This window comes from Brachyistius frenatus, unplaced genomic scaffold, assembly GCF_029030835.1.
Source record: "Brachyistius frenatus isolate BFR_SWC_R1_liver_20210118 unplaced genomic scaffold, ASM2903083v1 Contig_150, whole genome shotgun sequence".
In the NCBI taxonomy this organism is placed as follows: domain Eukaryota; kingdom Metazoa; phylum Chordata; class Actinopteri; family Embiotocidae; genus Brachyistius; species Brachyistius frenatus.
Window position 1 is genome coordinate 634,968 of NW_027210749.1, and position 18,724 is coordinate 653,691.

Sequence of the window (18,724 nt, forward strand, 5' to 3'; positions counted from 1 at the left end):
GGGAAGGGATAATCTGATTTCCCCTCCTCGGTCTCCTTCTTGACCTTTTCTTTGTGTTTTCTAATCAGCATCTCTCCTTCGTCTTCCTCTAATTTCTCTTCTGTACAATTTCCTCCATTGATTTTTGTTGTTCGAGTGCGGCTGTCGTCGGGGGAATCAGGGCCATAAGTACGTCATCTTGTCTCCTCCAGATGAATTTAAAATGAGAGGGGAAGAACATTTGTACTTTCTGCTCCTCGATCGTTTCAGTCCACATCACAGCTTCGTTGATCGTTTCGAAACCTCCTTCAGCTGCCGTGAGAACTTTAATCTTCACTTCGTTTGCCGCACGACGTCGTCTTGATTAAAGTCGTTTAAAATCCATCGCCGTGTCAGAAATCTCTTTAGTTGACCGTGTAACAGTTCCTGCTTCTGTGCCTGTTAAAAGTTCAATTAACCTGTATTTCACCTCTTAGCAGACATTTTATTCTGACTATTGTTTCGCTGTTTGGCAGAAACGACTTCATTAAATCTAACAGAAATAAAAAATGCAACACTTTTGTTTTCACGAATTTAATTAAAAGACTTGAGACGTCGTTAATTTACAAATTAAAATCAAGATGGTGATTAAACAGCAGGGTTGTTACACCGGTGACCCTCAGACTGGTCACAATAAGGCTTTAAAAAGGTTATTTTCTGATATTAAAGTACATTTTTATGTATAAAATGCGTTTACATGTATGTTCTCCATGCGTTTACATGTATGTTCTCCATGTGTTTACATGTATGTTCTCCATGTGTTTACATGTATGTTCTCCATGTGTTTACATGTATGTTCTCCATGCGTTTACATGTATGTTCTCCCTGTGTTTACATGCATGTTCTCCATGTGTTTACATGTATGTTCTCCATGCGTTTACATGTATGTTCTCCATGCGTTTACATGTATGTTCTCCATGTGTTTACATGTATGTTCTCCATGCGTTTTGTGGGTTTTCCTTGTGTTTAACCCTGGCTGTAGATAACGGATGATTGGAGTCCTCACAAATATAGAAAGGCCAAGATTTGTTTGTTTTATGCATTTTGGCTCACATTTTGTTATATGCAGAAACAACAGCTGCCACTTTTATCTCCACCTGCACACAGAAATAACACACACACACACACACACACACACACACACACACACACACACACACACACACACACACACACGTTTAAATCCCTTCTGGGGACATCACCTTCACTTCAATACTTCAATGACACTTTAACCCAAATCTTCACACCAACAGTTGCTGTTTGACCTCGTGGTGTTTGTTTTTTTTACCGTCCAATGAGTCGAGTCGCCACAATGTGACTGTTTAAACAGATTTATGACCCCACAACATGAGTAAAACCAGTAAACACACACACACACACACACACACACACACACACACACACACACACAGAAAAACAAGAGGATGGAAATGTAGCTGCATGAAACCGGACTCGTCATGACTCATGTTGGTGTAACGTGACATTACTGTACTCTGTTTTAATGTTACCGGGCAGCTCGTTTACATGCAGAGACACTAAAAATAAACTGTTGGCGATCGCCGCCACCGATACGATCGATCGGAAAACACTCAGTGCCCGTTTGTTTCATCGCATGCTGTTCCTCTATTAAATGTACTCATGTCCTTTTGCTTTTATATTGACTTTATTGTTTTTGCTGTGATTGTTGTGACTTATATTCTGTTGTTATTTGTTTGCATTATTTTTATGTAGCGATATTGTGATGTCAACTTTGTATTTTCTAAAACTGTAAATTGTTTTAACATTATCAAGGTGGAGGCTTCAAATAAGCCCACTGGGTGTTTGTTTTTTCGCACTGATTTATTTTTATTTAGTAAAATCTTGTGTGTTCTTTTAATTTGTGCAAAATAAATCAAATCATGCACAAAAAAAGAAAGGCATGAAAACTCACTTCCTCTTTGATTTTATTTTGAAATTGAAAAGCATGTTTATGTTACAAAACAGCCTGATACTCCCCCACCAGTCCACTCAGAGTCGGACTGATTTATCTGCCTGTTTATCATCATCATCATCATCCTCACTCGCAGTCCACTTGACAATGAAGAAGATGAAGGATAAAACAGAGAAAAGACTTAAAAGAATTAAACATTGTGACACAGAAGAGGTCATTTAAAATCCACAGAGAATTTCCTATAAAGCTTCTCTTCCATTAGACGAGTTGTGAGTTTTCTGACTATCGTCCCAGATTTTCATGATGCATATTAAACAGCACACACACACACACACACACACACACACACACACACACACACACACACACACACACACACACACACACACACACACACACACACACACACACACACACACACACAGTGATGATCTCTGCTTCTCACCCACTTACTCCCTCTTGTGTTCTGTTTCTATTCCTGTCGAGCGGCTCTGAGTCAAAAAGTCCTCCAGGACTCAAAAAAAACCAACAGTTTTTCTACATGCAACTCGTGTCGAGATGAAACCTGGAAGCACACGTGGCGCTGATGTAACGCTTTTGAACGCTGCGGCGACACTCAGGCCCATCATCCTGCTGCAGGAGGTGGTGCGTCCACTCGGCGCCCACCTGCAGCACTCAGGCCTGGTCTGAGGTCACCGAACCGGGTCAGAAAATAACCTTCCTCCGCCGACAAAACTCTCAGCTCCTCAAAATCCACCAAACACAACACGCATCAATAAAACATATATCAATGTATAAAGTTCCTCTGGTGTGATTCTATTCTCATTCATAGCTCTGTATTATCACTTTATGTATACACTTTAATTAAGGCTGGATTACCATTAAAAAGATGATTTATTTGATATTATTTTGGAACTTCCTTTTCCTTCAGCGCTGGGCTTTTAGAGGGACTTCCTGTTTTAAAAAACAACATTGCTTTTGTTTTTTGTTTGTTTTGTTTTTGAGCTCCTTTGTTGTTGTTTTCTCATACTACTTGAATTTTGTTTTTCTGTGTGTCACCCCAGCGTATGAGGCAGCAAGCACAACAATGATCTTCATCGCCACTTAACTGTTCAGTTTATGAAACATCAGAAAATAATGAACAGTTCATCATTATATTTATCGATTCAATTTAATTTATCTTATTATTTGTTTATATTTTATTCACATTAATTTTTTTTTCTCATTTATTGTTTTATAAGTTAATTTATTTGATCTAATTTAATTTACATTTTTGTATTTTATTTAATGAAATTCTAAAATAAATTAAATATTTTTAATTAAGTAAAATTATTTGTTTATGCATTTATCTTATTTTTCCTTATATCATTTATGTTCTTATTTTATTATATTACTTATTGCCTAAAAATAAAAGTTGAATATTTGGGGAGCGTCCGCCCTCAATTCAACGTCAAAACGAGATTTGGAACCTAACCTCTCGCGCGACTTGTCGAAGCTATAAATACCTGCCCCGGCCGCGCGCCCGCTCTCTTTCTCTTTGTCCTTTATCGGTGGAGGTGCACCAGTAATCGGTCGTCCCGAGTCCGGGTTCATCCGACACCCTCACCAACCAGGCTGAGCCGAGCTCCTCCTCCACAGCAGCGACATGCCTCCCAAATTCGACCCCAACGAGATTAAGATTGGTATGTGTTCAGTGTCGCGTGGTAATAAGCAGCAGACGCGTTTTTCTCAGCCGGGATGGAGGCGCTCTGTTCCCGCGCCTCGAGGCCTCTGAACGGCCACCACAATACGGTAAAATATGGGACACGAGACGTCGCGAAGAAAGCGGAAGGACGGTGCTTTGTTCTGTGTTTGTGAGCTTTAATGTTTGACGAGGCCGAAAAGATGTGAAACGAGTGTGAGGCGGATTGTAGCTGCACGTGGGAGAAGGAAGTTAGCATCTGGTGCTAATGTGCTAACATTAGCTTTTAGCATTTAGCCTCGTAAAAGGTGAATTTTTGTTTTGGTGTTTATCTGCATTTATTGGTTGTTGGTTTTTTTTTTGTAGTTAAAACATGAACATTTAAATAATAAAATCCAGATCTTAGGTTTGTATGTCCAGAAAACATGAATGAAACTGCTCATTTGTTTCTGTAAATGCCTGAGTTGAGTCCTTGTGTGATTTTATATTTTATTCTAGTTTTAACTGTAATTGTTTGTGTGAATTATGTATTTAAATCTGCCTTGTTTGTTTTTAAGTGACCTGCTGCAGCACCAAGCCTTTCCCTTTGGGGAGATCATTAATATATTGAGTTAATGTGTTAGCCTGCAGACCCATGAAGCCTTTTTTATTTATTAAATCCTTCCTCCTCTTCCTCCTCCTCCTCCTCCTCTTTCAGTGTACATGAGGTGCACCGGTGGAGAAGTCGGAGCCACCTCAGCTCTGGCCCCCAAAATCGGACCTCTGGGTTTGGTGAGTGTGACGAAGCCCTTCTGTTCTGTTGTAGCCTCCCGCCACTACGCCCGTCTGACCCGGTGACGGAGCGTAATCCAGTGGAGGCTCAGAGCAACCCGGCTTTAGGAAACAGGGCTGCTCAAGAACTGATGGGCAAAGCTCTGTGCCGAAAAGTCTGGAACAAACGAACCAATTAAAGACGTCGAGATTAGTTTCAAACGACTGGAAAAAGGCCCAAATATAAACCGTTTGAACGGAGTTGGTTTCAAAACCACGTCGCTGTTTTTATTAGGGAGCTTCTACGGACTATTATCGTTATTTAAAACCGACATTGGTTACAAACGCGGTGTGATGCTCTCGTAGCTGAGGTCCTCTTCTCTCCACAGTCTCCCAAGAAAGTTGGTGACGACATCGCCAAGGCAACCGGAGACTGGAAGGGCCTGAGGATCACCGTGAAGCTGACCATCCAGAACAGGCAGGCGGCTGTAAGTACCTCCGGACCCGAACACCTGAACCACATGCTGAAGTCTACTTCTGATTGGACACTTTAAGGGGAAATCTGGACCAGAAGGGGTTTTAAATCTTAATTTGGATCTCGTGATCGAGATGTGGAGAGGGGGGGGGGATAGTAAAATGTCCCTTTTGTTTACTTTTTTTTTTTTTTACACATAAAATGAAGGTTTCAAGAATAAGAAAATGTGTTAAGATGCTTTTTCCAGCTTGAAGAGGTACAAAATAAAATGGAGAAATTAGCAGATCAGAGCTTTTGAGTTGTTTCCTTTTAGGTGACAAATCGGACTTCAACGTCGGCAAATTGCACAACGTGACCTTCATCATATGATGAAATATTAAAACCAAATTCTACAGACTTGTTACCTGCAGTAAGCCCCTCCCCCTTTAACAAAGCTCTTTGATATCACAGGAGCTCAAACTCGCCGGTCTTAATGAGCAAGTGTCTGTTTTAGCATTTACATTTTCTACAAACTAAACTTAACTACATTTGGGAACAAAAATTCTGAAATTAAATTAAATTCAACTGGCATTAAAGTGACTAACAATCCAGTTTTTTGTTTACCAGGTGGAGGTGGTTCCTTCGGCCTCCGCTCTGATCATCAAGGCTCTGAAGGAGCCTCCTCGTGACAGGAAGAAGGTCAAGAACAGTGAGTGACTCTTTATTTAATAATTATTAATAACAGCTGGTTTGAGATTCATCGGCTGCATTTCACCCTCTTTATTTTTTATTTTATTTTTTTTATCTTCCAGTTAAGCACAGCGGCAGCGTGACCTTCGACGAGATCGTCGGCGTCGCTCGCGTCATGAGGCCTCGCTCCATCGCCAGGGAACTCTCCGGTAGGAACCGGCACAAAAACCTCCCTTTTTTATAGCTGTTAGTCGGCTTGAATAGTTTCGTAGCTGCTTTTTTATATATATATATATTATATATCTCAGCCTCCCGCCACTACGCCCGTCTGACCCGGTGACGGAGCGTAATCCAGTGGAGGCTCAGAGCAACCCGGCTTTAGGAAACAGGGCTGCTCAAGAACTGATGGGCAAAGCTCTGTGCCGAAAAGTCTGGAACAAACGAACCAATTAAAGCGTCGAGATTAGTTTCAAACGACTGGAGGAGAGAATATAAAACATTTTCAGAGTTTGGTGAGCCAGTAAGAAAAGGGTTTAAAATGTCACACACACAAAAAGACCAAACCGGAAGAAAACAATTTGGAGCTTTTTTTAAAACTTTTTATGGAACTATTTTTTTTTGGAATATTATCAGTTACTTCAATGTGTGCTGTAAAAATTTAAATACATTTTTGTACTTTATTTTTAAAATTTCAAGTCTCATCAGGTCTTTATAACAGTTTATAACTCCTGACGTGAGAAAGCAACTGAACTTGAAGAGCTACAAAAAAAAACAAGCTCTTTTGCATCTGCTTGTTTTAGTGACGCATCAAATTAGATAATCTGGTTAGAATAAAGAAACGGTCTCATTTGTCTCATCCTTTTTTATCCTGTCACTCTTTTTAAACGTCAACTTTTTAACCAACGAGCTCAACGGCAACTTTGTTTTATTTCCCTCTTCAGGAACCATCAAAGAGATCCTGGGAACCGCTCAGTCGGTGGGCTGCACCATCGACGGCCGCCACCCCCATGATGTCATCGATGACATCAACAGCGGCAAAGTGGAGTGCCCCACTGACTAAACATGTCACTAATAAAATGTTGACGAGAACAAATACACTTGTTGGTTCATTTTTGTTTTTAATTGAATCAAATAAAATACCTGAACCCTCAATGAAACCGACGGTTTCAGAGTTGACTGTCGGCATCAAAGTCGTAATTATCGGTAAGAAGTTGACTTTGGTTTGTACTTTTCTTTTTTTAACAGCTCATTGGAAAAAATATTTTCCCTTTTAGTATATTAAGAGTTTAGCAAAATTTGAAAATAAGACATTGTAAAATGGGTTTGACAGATTTGTAGTTGAAATGGGATTTGAGCATTTTTGTTGTTTTTAAAGAAAATGTCTATTTTTTGTTATTTTAGGTTCATGTCACAAATTTTAATTCTGAAAAACTAAATGTAGTTTAATTTCTTCATACTTTTGAGAGAAAAATATAAAATTGTTTTCTGTCATAGTCTTATGAAATATTGTTTTTTTGTGAAAACATCCTGATTTCAGAAAGCTGGTTTTGATAAACCTGAATATTAAGCAGGTTATTTCTGCATGTGAACATCTGATCCAGGATTTATCACTTGTATATTTATATTTTATATATATATATGTATACTCGTGTGTGCGTATATACAATATATATATATATATATACAGTGGGGCAAAAAAGTATTTAGTCAGCCACCAATTGTGCAAGTTCTCCCACTTAAAAAGATGAGACGCCTGTAATTTTCATCACAGGTACACTTCAACTATGAGAGACAGAATGGGGGGAAAGAATCCAGGAAATCACATTGTAGGATTTTTAATGAATTAATTGGTAAATTCCTCGGTAAAATAAGTATTTGGTCACCTACAAACAAGCAAGATTTCTGGCTCTCAGACCTGTAACTTCTTCTTTAAGAGGCTCCTCTGTCCTCCACTCGTTACCTGTATTAATGGCACCTGTTTGAACTTGTTATCAGTATAAAAGACACCTGTCCACAACCTCAAACAGTCACACTCCAAACTCCACTATGGTCAAGACCAAAGAGCTGTCAAAGGACACCAGAAACAAAATTGTAGACCTGCACCAGGCTGGGAAGACTGAATCTGCAATAGGTAAGCAGCTTGGTGTGAAGAAATCAACTGTGGGAGCAATTATTAGAAAATGGAAGACGTACAAGACCACTGATAACCTCCCTCGATCTGGGGCTTCACGCAAGATCTCACCCCGTGGGGCCAAAATGATCACAAGAACGGTGAACAAAAATCCCAGAACCACACGGGGGGACCTGGTGAATGACCTGCAGAGAGCTGGGACCAAAGTAACAAAGGCTACCATCAGTAAAACACTACGCCGCCAGGGACTCAAATCCTGCAGTGCCAGACGTGTCCCCCTGCTTCAGCCAGTACATGTCCAGGCCCGTCTGAAGTTTGCTAGAGAGCATTTGGATGATCCAGAAGAGGATTAGGAGAATGTCATATGGTCAGATGAAACCAAAATAGAACGTTTTGGTAAAAACTCAACTCGTCGTGTTTGGAGGAGAAAGAATGCCGAGTTGCATCCAAAGAACACCAAACCTACTGTGAAGCATGGAGGTGGAAACATCATGCTTTGGGGCTGTTTTTCTGCAAGGGGACCAGGACAACTGATCCGTGTAAAGGAAAGAATGAATGGGGCCATGTATCGTGAGATTTTGAGTGAAAACCTCCTTCCATCAGCAAGGGCATTGAAGATGAAACGTGGCTGGGTCTTTCAGCGTGACAATGATCCCAAACACACCGCCGGGCAACGAAGGAGTGGCTTCGTAAGAAGCATTTCAAGGTCCTGGAGTGGCCTCGCCAGTCTCCAGATCTCAACCCCATAGAAAATCTGTGGAGGGAGTTGAAAGTCCGTGTTTCCCAGCGACAGCCTGTGCGATTCTGTGCTAGGTTATGTTTACAATAATACAACATATATATATGCCATATCATATTAATTATATATAGGTTGTATTATCAACTATTAATCCTAAAGGGTAGACGAAAGGCTGTGTTTGTGAATGAAGGTGTAGACAAAAGGGTGTGGTGGTGAATGAAGGTGTAGACAAAAGGGTGTGGTGGTGAATGAAGGTGTAGATGAAAGGGTGTGTATGTAAATGAGTGATACTGCTGGGCCAAACCAAAAGGTCACAGGAGGGGGTCTGTGACCTGTGGGGTCACATACTGTTGTTCTTTGAGTCATAAACAGGAACAGACTGTCTGGAGGACTCCAGGATGTGAAGGAAGACAACCACCACCTCCACCTCCTCCAACCAACAAAGGACACATCAACACACATGACTTTTTGGTGTCTGTACTATAAGAAGACGGTCAGGAGGTCAGGAGTCAGACTTCATGAACTGACACATACTCTGTTGTGGTCAGGAAACATCGTCTGGACCCAGAGCTCTGTAAACGGGTTATTCTGCTGCTGTTAAATAAATATCTTGAAGCCTGACATCTTCTCCTGTTGCTTCATTAAAGAACACGCAGGACTGGAGGCTGACACATGTTGGCTTTGTACTAGCAGGAGCCCGAGTCCAACAAGCCCCAAAACATCACTGCTCTGGAGGAGGTCTGCATGGAGGAATGGGCCAAAATACCAGCAAGTGTGTGAAGAGCTTGTGAAGACTTCCAGAAAACGTTTGACCTCTGTCATTGCCAACAAAGGGTATATAACAAAGTATTGAGATGAACTTTTGTTATTGACCAAATACTTATTTTCCACCATAATTTGCAAATATATTCTTTAAAAATCAGACCATGTGATTTTCAGGATTTTTTTTTTTCTCATTTAGTCTCATAGTTGAAGTGTACCTGTGATGAAAATTACAGGCGTCTCATCTTTTTAAGTGGGAGAACTTGTACAATTGGTGGCTGACTAAATACTTTTTTGCCCCACTGTATATACACATATTTACATAACCATAAATCTGGTTATGTATGTGTGATAAATATATATAATGTATATTTATCACACATGGACATACATAACCAGATTTATTAATTAAACTCATAAAACTTGACATTAAACCAGAATTATTCTGGTTCTGGATGAGTCGAGTCTCTTCTGATAATCACGACAGAACAACGTTACAGGTTCAACTTTTATACAAAATATTTATTGAAAAATTTCAGCCGTTCATATACAAGTCTACAAAAAAGTATAAATGGTTGAAAAACTCAGCAGATGAGAAACAGGCTGACGTGCGTTCACTAGTGCAACTAGTTTTTTTTACTGAAGTACTTAAATCCAACGACAGTTTTACAATCACTCTTCATCTAAAACCTCATATCTGCTTCTGTTTAGAAAAAAAACAAAACCAAACATCAGATTCTGTACCAAAGTTCATTTTTATCTTCTTTGATCGGGACGCTTTCGGATTTAAATCCTGAATTCAATCCCGTTCCTGACAACTTTAAAAAAAAAAAAAATGTATTTGCCTTCTTTTGTTCAGTTTAAAAAGAAAAACATGTTTCACAGATCAGAGTGAGGCTGTTTTTTTTTTTAACTACTGAAGGACAGCGACCTACAAAGGGAGCTTTGCGTTTTTTTTTTTTTTTTAACGCTCGTATAAAAGACAAGTTTGAAGAGCAAAATTTCTTGCACTGCATTCAAAAATACAAGTTTGTGTGTAAAAAAAAAATATATATAAACCTAGAATGAAGTTATTTGACTTTCCCCCAAAAAAACCTCCCTCAGTTTTTTGGGGGTTTTGGTCAGATTTGAGAATTTAAATTATGAAACCAGACTTTAAAACATCTTCATTGTGAATCAGACCTTCTTGGCAGGAAGTGACCATATTTGGACGAGCTGGGGGAGGAGCCAGCGGTGGATCTGACCGATCTGATTGGAAACCTGGAAACTACGTCCCGCCCACCGATAGCTGTAACCTGACTGCACCACAGACCTGTCAATCAATGAATCTTCTTTTCTAATGAATGAGGGATTATTTTCAGATGGACCTCCAGAAAACTAAGAAGAAGGAGTGACTTTAGCTAACAACACCGAGATAACTGATGGACACATTTTATTCACTTTGGATTTGATGAGAGAAGTTGAATGGGAGTCTATGGAGCCGGAGGCTTTTTGGAGCCGACCTCTAGTGGCACTCGCTGGTATTGCAGCTGAAGACATTATTTTCAGACCCAGAAGCTACGAACACTTTTAAATAGTTTTAAATAGTCTGGCAGTCCAAAACCTTTGGTTGCAGTGGGCGGAGCCTACACTGATTGGATGAGAGGAGAATTTCTGCTTGTGGGTTTGTAAACACAACTGGACTGTCGAAACCTTTTGATTTACAACCAAACGTTTTATTTTAGTTTTTTTAATCAGACCTCTTTGGTTTAAAGTTAGAATATAAACTTTTTTGTTTCAGAAGCAAAATCCTCAAATCTGCGACCAAAATTGTTTGAAATCCAAAAATAATTTTATTCTTAGTACATATTTTTACTTACAAACTTTATTTTTGATTGCAGTGCTTTTTTCTGATGAATCTGATCGATTAATCGTTTGGTCATTATTTATTTAATGTGTAACGTCACATTTCATCAGACAGGAGATTTTAAAATGTTTTTGCTTGTTGTATTATGAAAATTGTTTACTGCTGAGAAGAAAAAAAAAGTTTGTGTTTATAAAAAATAAAAATAAAAATAAAGGTCGCGGAGGAGGACGTGTGTTTGTGTTGTTGTGCTTTTGTGTTTGTGTTGTCGGGCTGGAAGACAGCAGCTGCACCGGACGCCACCGAACGCCTCACCGTCCGACTCGAGGAGGCCCGAGGTGAACGAGCGTCACCTGAACGCGTCACCGGGGGCGACGACCCCGAGAGGGAAGATGGCCGAGCGCTCGGTACCTCAGTTCTCCACCTCCTCCTCCTCCTCCTCCGCCTCGTTCTCCGCCTCCGGCTCCTCCTCCATGCGCTCCTCCTCCTCCTCCTCCTCTTCCTCTCTGCTCTTGTCGTTCTCCGAGTCGTTCTTCTTCTCTTTGTCTTTGCGCTTCTGCTCCGAAACCTCCTTCTTCCCCTTCTGTCCCTTCTTGTACACTGGAAAAACAAAACCGTCGTTTATTCACGAGGCGACCCTGAACGCATCGCCCTGAACGCATCGCCCTGAACGCATCGCCCTGTGAAGCTGATAACTCATCTGTTCCGTAGATTCTTCTCGGCTTCGTCTGTTTCAAGACCGAAGAAGGTTTGTTTACTTGAGATCAGCTGGTTTTTAGCTAAACTAGCTGTTTGTTAGCAGGTTGTCAGCTTTGTTTGCTGTTTTGTTTACTTGAGTTTTCCTTTTTTTTGCAAAGTGATCCGTTTGTTAGCTGTTAACTTGAGATTTGCTGTTCTTTGCATATTGAACTGGTTGTTCGTTGGGTATTAGCCGGATTTGAGCCGTGTTTGTACTCGAGTTTTACAGTATTTTTTGAACAAAGTGATCCGTTTGTTGGCGTCGTTAGCTGGTGGTCAGACTGTCCACACCGAGTCCTTCCGGGACCTTCTGACGGGGAAACCACATTCGCTGTGAACTGAGTCGCCGTGGCAACGGGGTCCTCCAACAGGACACAGAAGTTTCACGAACGGCCGAAGTAAACCGGAGCTAGCCGCGGTCTCCGAACCGATCGGAGGAAACCCCCGAAGCCGTTTCGTGGGTTCGCGTGCTTCAAAAAGACGTCGCTCACCTTCCAGCGCGTCTCGCAGCGGCTCCAGGAAGCGCTCGAACTCCATCTCCTCCATCGCCGCCAGCACGTCTCCTGCGTTCAGAGTTTTCCTCTTGGCCTTCATGGCAAAGTTATTCGCACTGACGACGACAAGAAAACACAAAACGTCGTAGTGGAGCGAGTCGTGGACAGAAGAGTCGGCCAACGCTCCCGTCGGGAAAACGTGGATTTTGTTTTAGTGTGTGAACGAAATTAGTTCTTACCAGGAGGTCGCGTACAACACGAACACGCTGGCGGCCTGAGAAATGGCTCTCCGGGCTTCTTTGGACACGTTGACTCCATCTGGGAGCTGAGGAAGAAAAACAGGACGAGACTTCCAACAAACACGCTTTTAACCAGATCTTCACACATCTGAAGGTTTCTGAACTTTAAACGATTTTAATTCATTCAGCCGACGTTCATTCTCATTATTGGTGCATTTGTTGACCAGTTCTTGTGAAGCAGCTTTCATGTTCATTAAACCTCAAATAAAAACAGATCTGAAGGAATAAATTCAGAGAATATTGAGGAGTCTGAAAACGACCGTCCGGTTCTAAAAACACTCTCCGGTTCTAAAAACACTCTCCGGTTCTGAAAACACTCTCCGGTTCTAAAAACACTCTCCGGTTCTGAAAACACTCTCCGGTTCTGAAAACACTCCCGGTTCTGAAAACGACCGTCCGGTTCTAAAAACACTCTCCGGTTCTGAAAACACTCTCCGGTTCTAAAAACACTCTCCGGTTCTGAAAACACTCTCCGGTTCTGAAAACACTCTCCGGTTCTGAAAACACTCTCCGGTTCTGAAAACACTCCCGGTTCTGAAAACACTCTCCGGTTCTAAAAACACTCTCCGGTTCTGAAAACACTCTCCGGTTCTAAAAACACTCTCCGGTTCTGAAAACACTCTCCGGTTCTGAAAACACTCTCCGGTTCTGAAAACACTCTCCGGTTCTGAAAACACTCCCGGTTCTAAAAACACTCTCCGGTTCTGAAAACACTCTCCGGTTCTGAAAACACTCTCCGGTTCTAAAAACACTCTCCGGTTCTGAAAACACTCTCCGGTTCTGAAAACACTCTCCGGTTCTGAACACACTCTCCGGTTCTGAACACACTCTCCGGTTCTGAAAACACTCTCCGGTTCTAAAAACACTCCCGGTTCTAAAAACACTCTCCGGTTCTGAAAACACTCTCCGGTTCTGAAAACACTCTCCGGTTCTGAAAACACTCTCCGGTTCTGAAAACACTCTCCGGTTCTGAACACACTCTCCGGTTCTGAAAACACTCTCCGGTTCTGAAAACACTCTCCGGTTCTGAACACACTCCCGGTTCTGAAAACACTCTCCGGTTCTGAAAACACTCCCGGTTCTAAAAACACTCCCGGTTCTGAAAACACTCTCCGGTTCTGAAAACACTCTCCGGTTCTGAAAACACTCCCGGTTCTCTCCGGTTCTGAAAACACTCTCCGGTTCTGAACACACTCTCCGGTTCTGAAAACACTCTCCGGTTCTAAAAACACTCCCGGTTCTAAAAACACTCTCCGGTTCTAAAAACACTCTCCGGTTCTGAAATCACTCCCGGTTCTAAAAACACTCTCCGGTTCTGAAATCACTCCCGGTTCTAAAAACACTCTCCGGTTCTAAAAACACTCTCCGGTTCTGAACACACTCTCCGGTTCTGAAAACACTCTCCGGTTCTGAAAACACTCTCCGGTTCTGAACACACTCCCGGTTCTCTCCGGTTCTGAAAACACTCTCCGGTTCTGAACACACTCCCGGTTCTCTCCGGTTCTAAAAACACTCTCCGGTTCTGAAATCACTCCCGGTTCTAAAAACACTCTCCGGTTCTAAAAACACTCTCCGGTTCTGAACACACTCTCCGGTTCTGAAAACACTCTCCGGTTCTGAACACACTCTCCGGTTCTGAAAACACTCTCCGGTTCTGAAAACACTCCCGGTTCTAAAAACACTCCCGGTTCTAAAAACACTCTCCGGTTCTGAAATCACTCCCGGTTCTAAAAACACTCTCCGGTTCTAAAAACACTCTCCGGTTCTGAACACACTCTCCGGTTCTGAAAACACTCTCCGGTTCTGAAAACACTCTCCGGTTCTGAACACACTCCCGGTTCTCTCCGGTTCTGAAAACACTCTCCGGTTCTGAACACACTCCCGGTTCTCTCCGGTTCTAAAAACACTCTCCGGTTCTGAAATCACTCCCGGTTCTAAAAACACTCTCCGGTTCTAAAAACACTCTCCGGTTCTGAACACACTCTCCGGTTCTGAACACACTCTCCGGTTCTGAAAACACTCTCCGGTTCTGAAAACACTCTCCGGTTCTCTCCGGTTCTGAAAACACTCTCCGGTTCTGAACACACTCCCGGTTCTAAAAACACTCTCCGGTTCTGAAATCACTCCCGGTTCTGAAAACACTCTCCGGTTCTGAAAACACTCTCCGGTTCTGAAAACACTCTCCGGTTCTGAAAACACTCTCCGGTTCTAAAAACACTCTCCGGTTCTAAAAACACTCTCCGGTTCTGAAAACACTCTCCGGTTCTAAAAACACTCTCCGGTTCTGAAAACACTCTCCGGTTCCGGTTCCGAGCTCGCGCTCACCGCCTCCTTGATGATGCGGGTGATCACCGCGTTGGGGAGGTTCAGGTCTTCCGGCCTCTCCGCCATCTTCGCTCGCGGTTCACTGCCGGTCCTCCGACCCGGTTCGGGGCCCGTTATCACCGGTCAGATCCTCCGGTGGGGGGGGGGGGGGGGTGAAGCTAACCGATGAAGCGCCCGTCCGCGGCTTTGTGTTAGCTTGGAGCTACTCGGAGCGGCTAGCTAACGTTCGAGCTCGTTCGGTTCCGGTGTTCACGTGCGTCCGTTAAAATCAGCCGCGTTCAAAGGAACAACGTGAATCTTTATCGAACAACGTGAATCTTTATCGAACAACGTGAATCTTTATCGACGTCCGGTCGCCTCAGGTCGGTCGCGTGGCCATCTGAACCGATTTGTTTTGGGAACGTTTCCCGCGAACCTTCCAACCCACCACGAGCCCTCCTACGTCAGCGATATGCACTCCGACCTCGTGACGTGTGCGTGACGTATTTCCTGCTGCAACGTAACAAGCGAATGAAACGAATAAAACGATAAACAACAAAGAGATATACGATTAAAATCATGACACGCCAGACATGATCCCATCAAAACAAATTATATATCTTCAAATTGAGATTAAAAATGGAATTTCAGAAAACAGGAAATAAAACAAAACACTGTATTGCAGAATATTTCACGGTGTTTCTGTTATGACATTTCTTTGAGCTATTTTATGAGCATTTCTCACAGGTGAACTCGAAACTTAACGATGGGGATTGTTTTGTTTGTTTGTCTGTCAGCTTCTTGTAGCATTGTTGTTTTTCTAGTTTTGTATTTTACATGAACTCTGTTGTTGTTAACTATTAGACACAGAACTTGTTTTTTCTCTTTTTCTCCGCCTTCTTATTATTCTGAATGTTATTTATGGTCCGTAATTTATTTACTTTATTATTATTTACTGTATTAATACAGTACTTTGGTTGACACTTTAATTATGGTCATCCCCCCCCCCAAAAAAAAAACTTTAATTTTAAGCTTCAAATTTTTTGCATTTTTAGCTGTTTGAGTAACATTTTGTAAAAACCTGCAGTAACCAGCTGTTGTAAAAAAATAAATAAATCATAATTTAAGATATGTTTTTAAAGATTTGGGTTTTAGGGCAATTTTTGTTAGTTTTAATTTGCTGATAGTATGAAAACCTCTATAGATTAATGTGTATTTGCTGGTCCCCCTGTGGGTAAAGTACTTCCAACACATACTGTAACATTAATGATATTCTAATTATATTCTAACTATGTGCAGTGTGATGAATATTAAATCCCTGATTGGGCAGACTTCCAGCTCAGCTGACAGCTTCATTACAGTCAGAGTGGGCAAGGTCAGGGTTTCGTTGGGGTGGGCAGGTGAGGGGTGAGGGTGGGGGTGGGGGGGGTATTTAGGTGGTTTCCATGGCAGCTGGCTTCCTCACAATGCGGCCCACGGCAAAAACCTGCTCTGCAGAGTGAACCACGGCACCGACACACCGACACACCGACGCCCACCGAGTTCAAACTTCTGGAGCTGTTTTCTGGGCAGCGCTCCAGGAAAGCAAAGTTTTTTTCCCTCGGGCTTCTTTCTGTTTGCCTCTTTTTCTCTGTGTTCACCTGTAAACGTAACACCCACAAATGTCAGATCAGATTAATGGAACAAGGGTTTTCCTCCTTTTATGAAATCACTGTTTTGTTTTCAGTTAATCGTAAAAAAGTTAAAAAAAAAAAAAAAAAGTTGTTGTTTTTTAATCTTACAGCTTTGGTTCCATTCAGGGATGAAATGAAAGATCAAATTGTGTCCACATTTTATTTTAAATTTATGGTTGACTTGTTTGCAGCTTAGTTTATTTATTGAATATGTGTTGTGGTTGTTACTGAATGCCATAAATTGTCTTAATCTACTTTTAGGACTTGTGTGAATTCTTTTTTTTTTTTAAAGGTTTTCCATCATTTTTTGCTGGAATACAGTGAAGAAAATAATTATTTGATCTCTTGCCGATTTTGTCAGTTTTCCCACTGACAAAGAAATGAACAGTCTATAATTGTAATGGAGGTTTATTTTAACAGAGACAAAATATAAAAACAAAATCCAGAAAAATCACATAATGTAAAAGTTATAAATTGTTTTGTGTGAAATAAGTATTTATGTGATTTTCTGGATTTTGTTTTTATATTTTGTCTCTCTGTTAAAATAAACCTCCATTACAATTATAGACCGTTCATTTCTTTGTCAGTGGGCAAACTTACAAAATCAGCACAAGATCAAATAATTATCTAATTCACTGGATGTAAAAAAATTTAGGGCTTCACAAACTTTCTATATGTTTATATCTAATTTATCTTCAGCATTAACCAGCTGGAATCACTGCACTGTTTATTTGTATAATATTTATAATGGTGTGTTAATAACCTAAAAAGCCAGACTGTATTCTTACAGCACTTAATACATTTCACGTAGCTTTTTCCCCCCCAGTGACAATATATAAATATTGATTAGTGCAGCTGTAAGCGGCATTGAGGCCTCTCTCTGCTGCTGTTGCCTTCAGGGAGGAATATGACCATAATCATATTCATAATATGCGCTGTACCGCACTCTGTTACTATAGGAACAACCAACATTTGCTTACCACAGGAGTCACGAACCTCCCTGTAAAGAAAACAATAATGTTTCCTGCAGGGAAGTCAGCAATATTGAATAATGAATACTGAAATATACTGAAATATTAATACTAATGCTGTATAGAGCTGTCTGGGTCATCGGTGTCTTTGTAAGCACAGACACAGAAATCAGAAGATCCCCTGCAATACTACACAATGTAATCCAAATTATTATGCAGGTTTATATATTATTATATTACAACGTGGATATTAATACAACCGAGTTTAAAAAAAACAAACATCTAAATTATTATGCAAAATGAGGTTTTAAAGTACATAAAAGGGCAAAATAAACTCAAAACAGAAATTTGTAATTCATAATTATAATCAAATAACATTTCTAATCAAACAAACAGTTTAAAAAACAAACACCGGTGAAGTAAAAACAGAGATCCTCCCTGATATAATCACTGGCTCATCCATTGAACCGCTTTTATTTTGAAACTGTAAAATAGTCTTTCATTGTAAAACACAGAGCAAGTGGAAATGCCCAAAAGAGGAAGAGATATCAATAATGTTCTGTTCAGTAGAGAGGCTGTCTATTTATTTATTTTTCCTGCCTTCATTTATATAATTAGTTTATTATTTTATCTTCCTGGGGGATCAGGCAGACCAGGGCAACTCTGGGCCATTTCCTGATTTTCAGAGTGCTTTCAGAAATGCATCTCTGATTACATCTTATAAACTGAAAGGAAGGAAGAAAAACCTCCAAGAGGGCAGGAAGAAAAAAACGTTTAAAAGGAACAAAAAACCTTCAAGACGAGGGAGGAAAAACTCCCTTTTAACAGGAAGAGAACCTCTGTCATGTGCAATACCTTTGACAGCAGGAAGGACAAACACCCTTTTAAAGGGTAAAACCTCCAAAAAAGGGCAGAAAAAAACCCTCTTTCAACAGTAGGAAACCTACAACAGTGGGCAGGAAAAACTCCCTTTTAACAGATAGAAAACTCTTTGACAGCGAGCAGGAAGAAAACCTTGAAATGGGTAGAAAACTTCCAACAGCAAGCATAAAAAAATAACTTTTAACAGGAAGAAAACAAGTGACATGTGGAAAGAAAACGTCCTTTTAACAGGGACAAAACCTTTGACAGCAGGAAGGACAACAACCTTCAACAACGGGCAGGACAAAATTGAACTTTTAACAGGTTGAAAACCTCCAAACAGCCAGCAGAAAAAAACCCACCTCACTTTTAACAGGAAGAAAACC

The 18,724-nt window shown here is 41.0% G+C and overlaps 2 protein-coding genes and 2 non-coding genes across 4 annotated transcripts; 3 read left to right on the forward strand and 1 right to left on the reverse strand.

Moving 5' to 3' along the window:
• The first annotated feature begins 3,475 nt into the window (after positions 1-3,475).
• On the forward strand, positions 3,476-6,616 carry rpl12 (ribosomal protein L12). Its single transcript, XM_069715989.1, has 6 exons — positions 3,476-3,630; positions 4,327-4,400; positions 4,769-4,867; positions 5,461-5,542; positions 5,646-5,732; positions 6,465-6,616. Exons 1-6 carry the CDS (start codon positions 3,594-3,596, stop codon positions 6,581-6,583), a joined length of 498 nt encoding a protein of 165 aa, XP_069572090.1. The 5' UTR covers positions 3,476-3,593; the 3' UTR covers positions 6,584-6,616.
• On the forward strand, positions 4,438-4,568 carry LOC138631198 (small nucleolar RNA SNORA65). The gene has a single exon (XR_011311705.1). It is a non-coding gene; the product is annotated as a small nucleolar RNA SNORA65 (small nucleolar RNA).
• Positions 5,835-5,965, forward strand: LOC138631199 (small nucleolar RNA SNORA65). The gene has a single exon (XR_011311706.1). It is a non-coding gene; the product is annotated as a small nucleolar RNA SNORA65 (small nucleolar RNA).
• Positions 6,617-10,512: 3,896 nt separating the features above from the next.
• Positions 10,513-15,305, reverse strand: pole3 (polymerase (DNA directed), epsilon 3 (p17 subunit)). Its single transcript, XM_069715993.1, has 4 exons — positions 14,855-15,305; positions 12,470-12,555; positions 12,228-12,346; positions 10,513-11,598 (listed from the first exon to the last, which is right to left on the reverse strand). Exons 1-4 carry the CDS (start codon positions 14,918-14,920, stop codon positions 11,411-11,413), a joined length of 459 nt encoding a protein of 152 aa, XP_069572094.1. The 5' UTR covers positions 14,921-15,305; the 3' UTR covers positions 10,513-11,410.
• Positions 15,306-18,724: the final 3,419 nt, after the last annotated feature.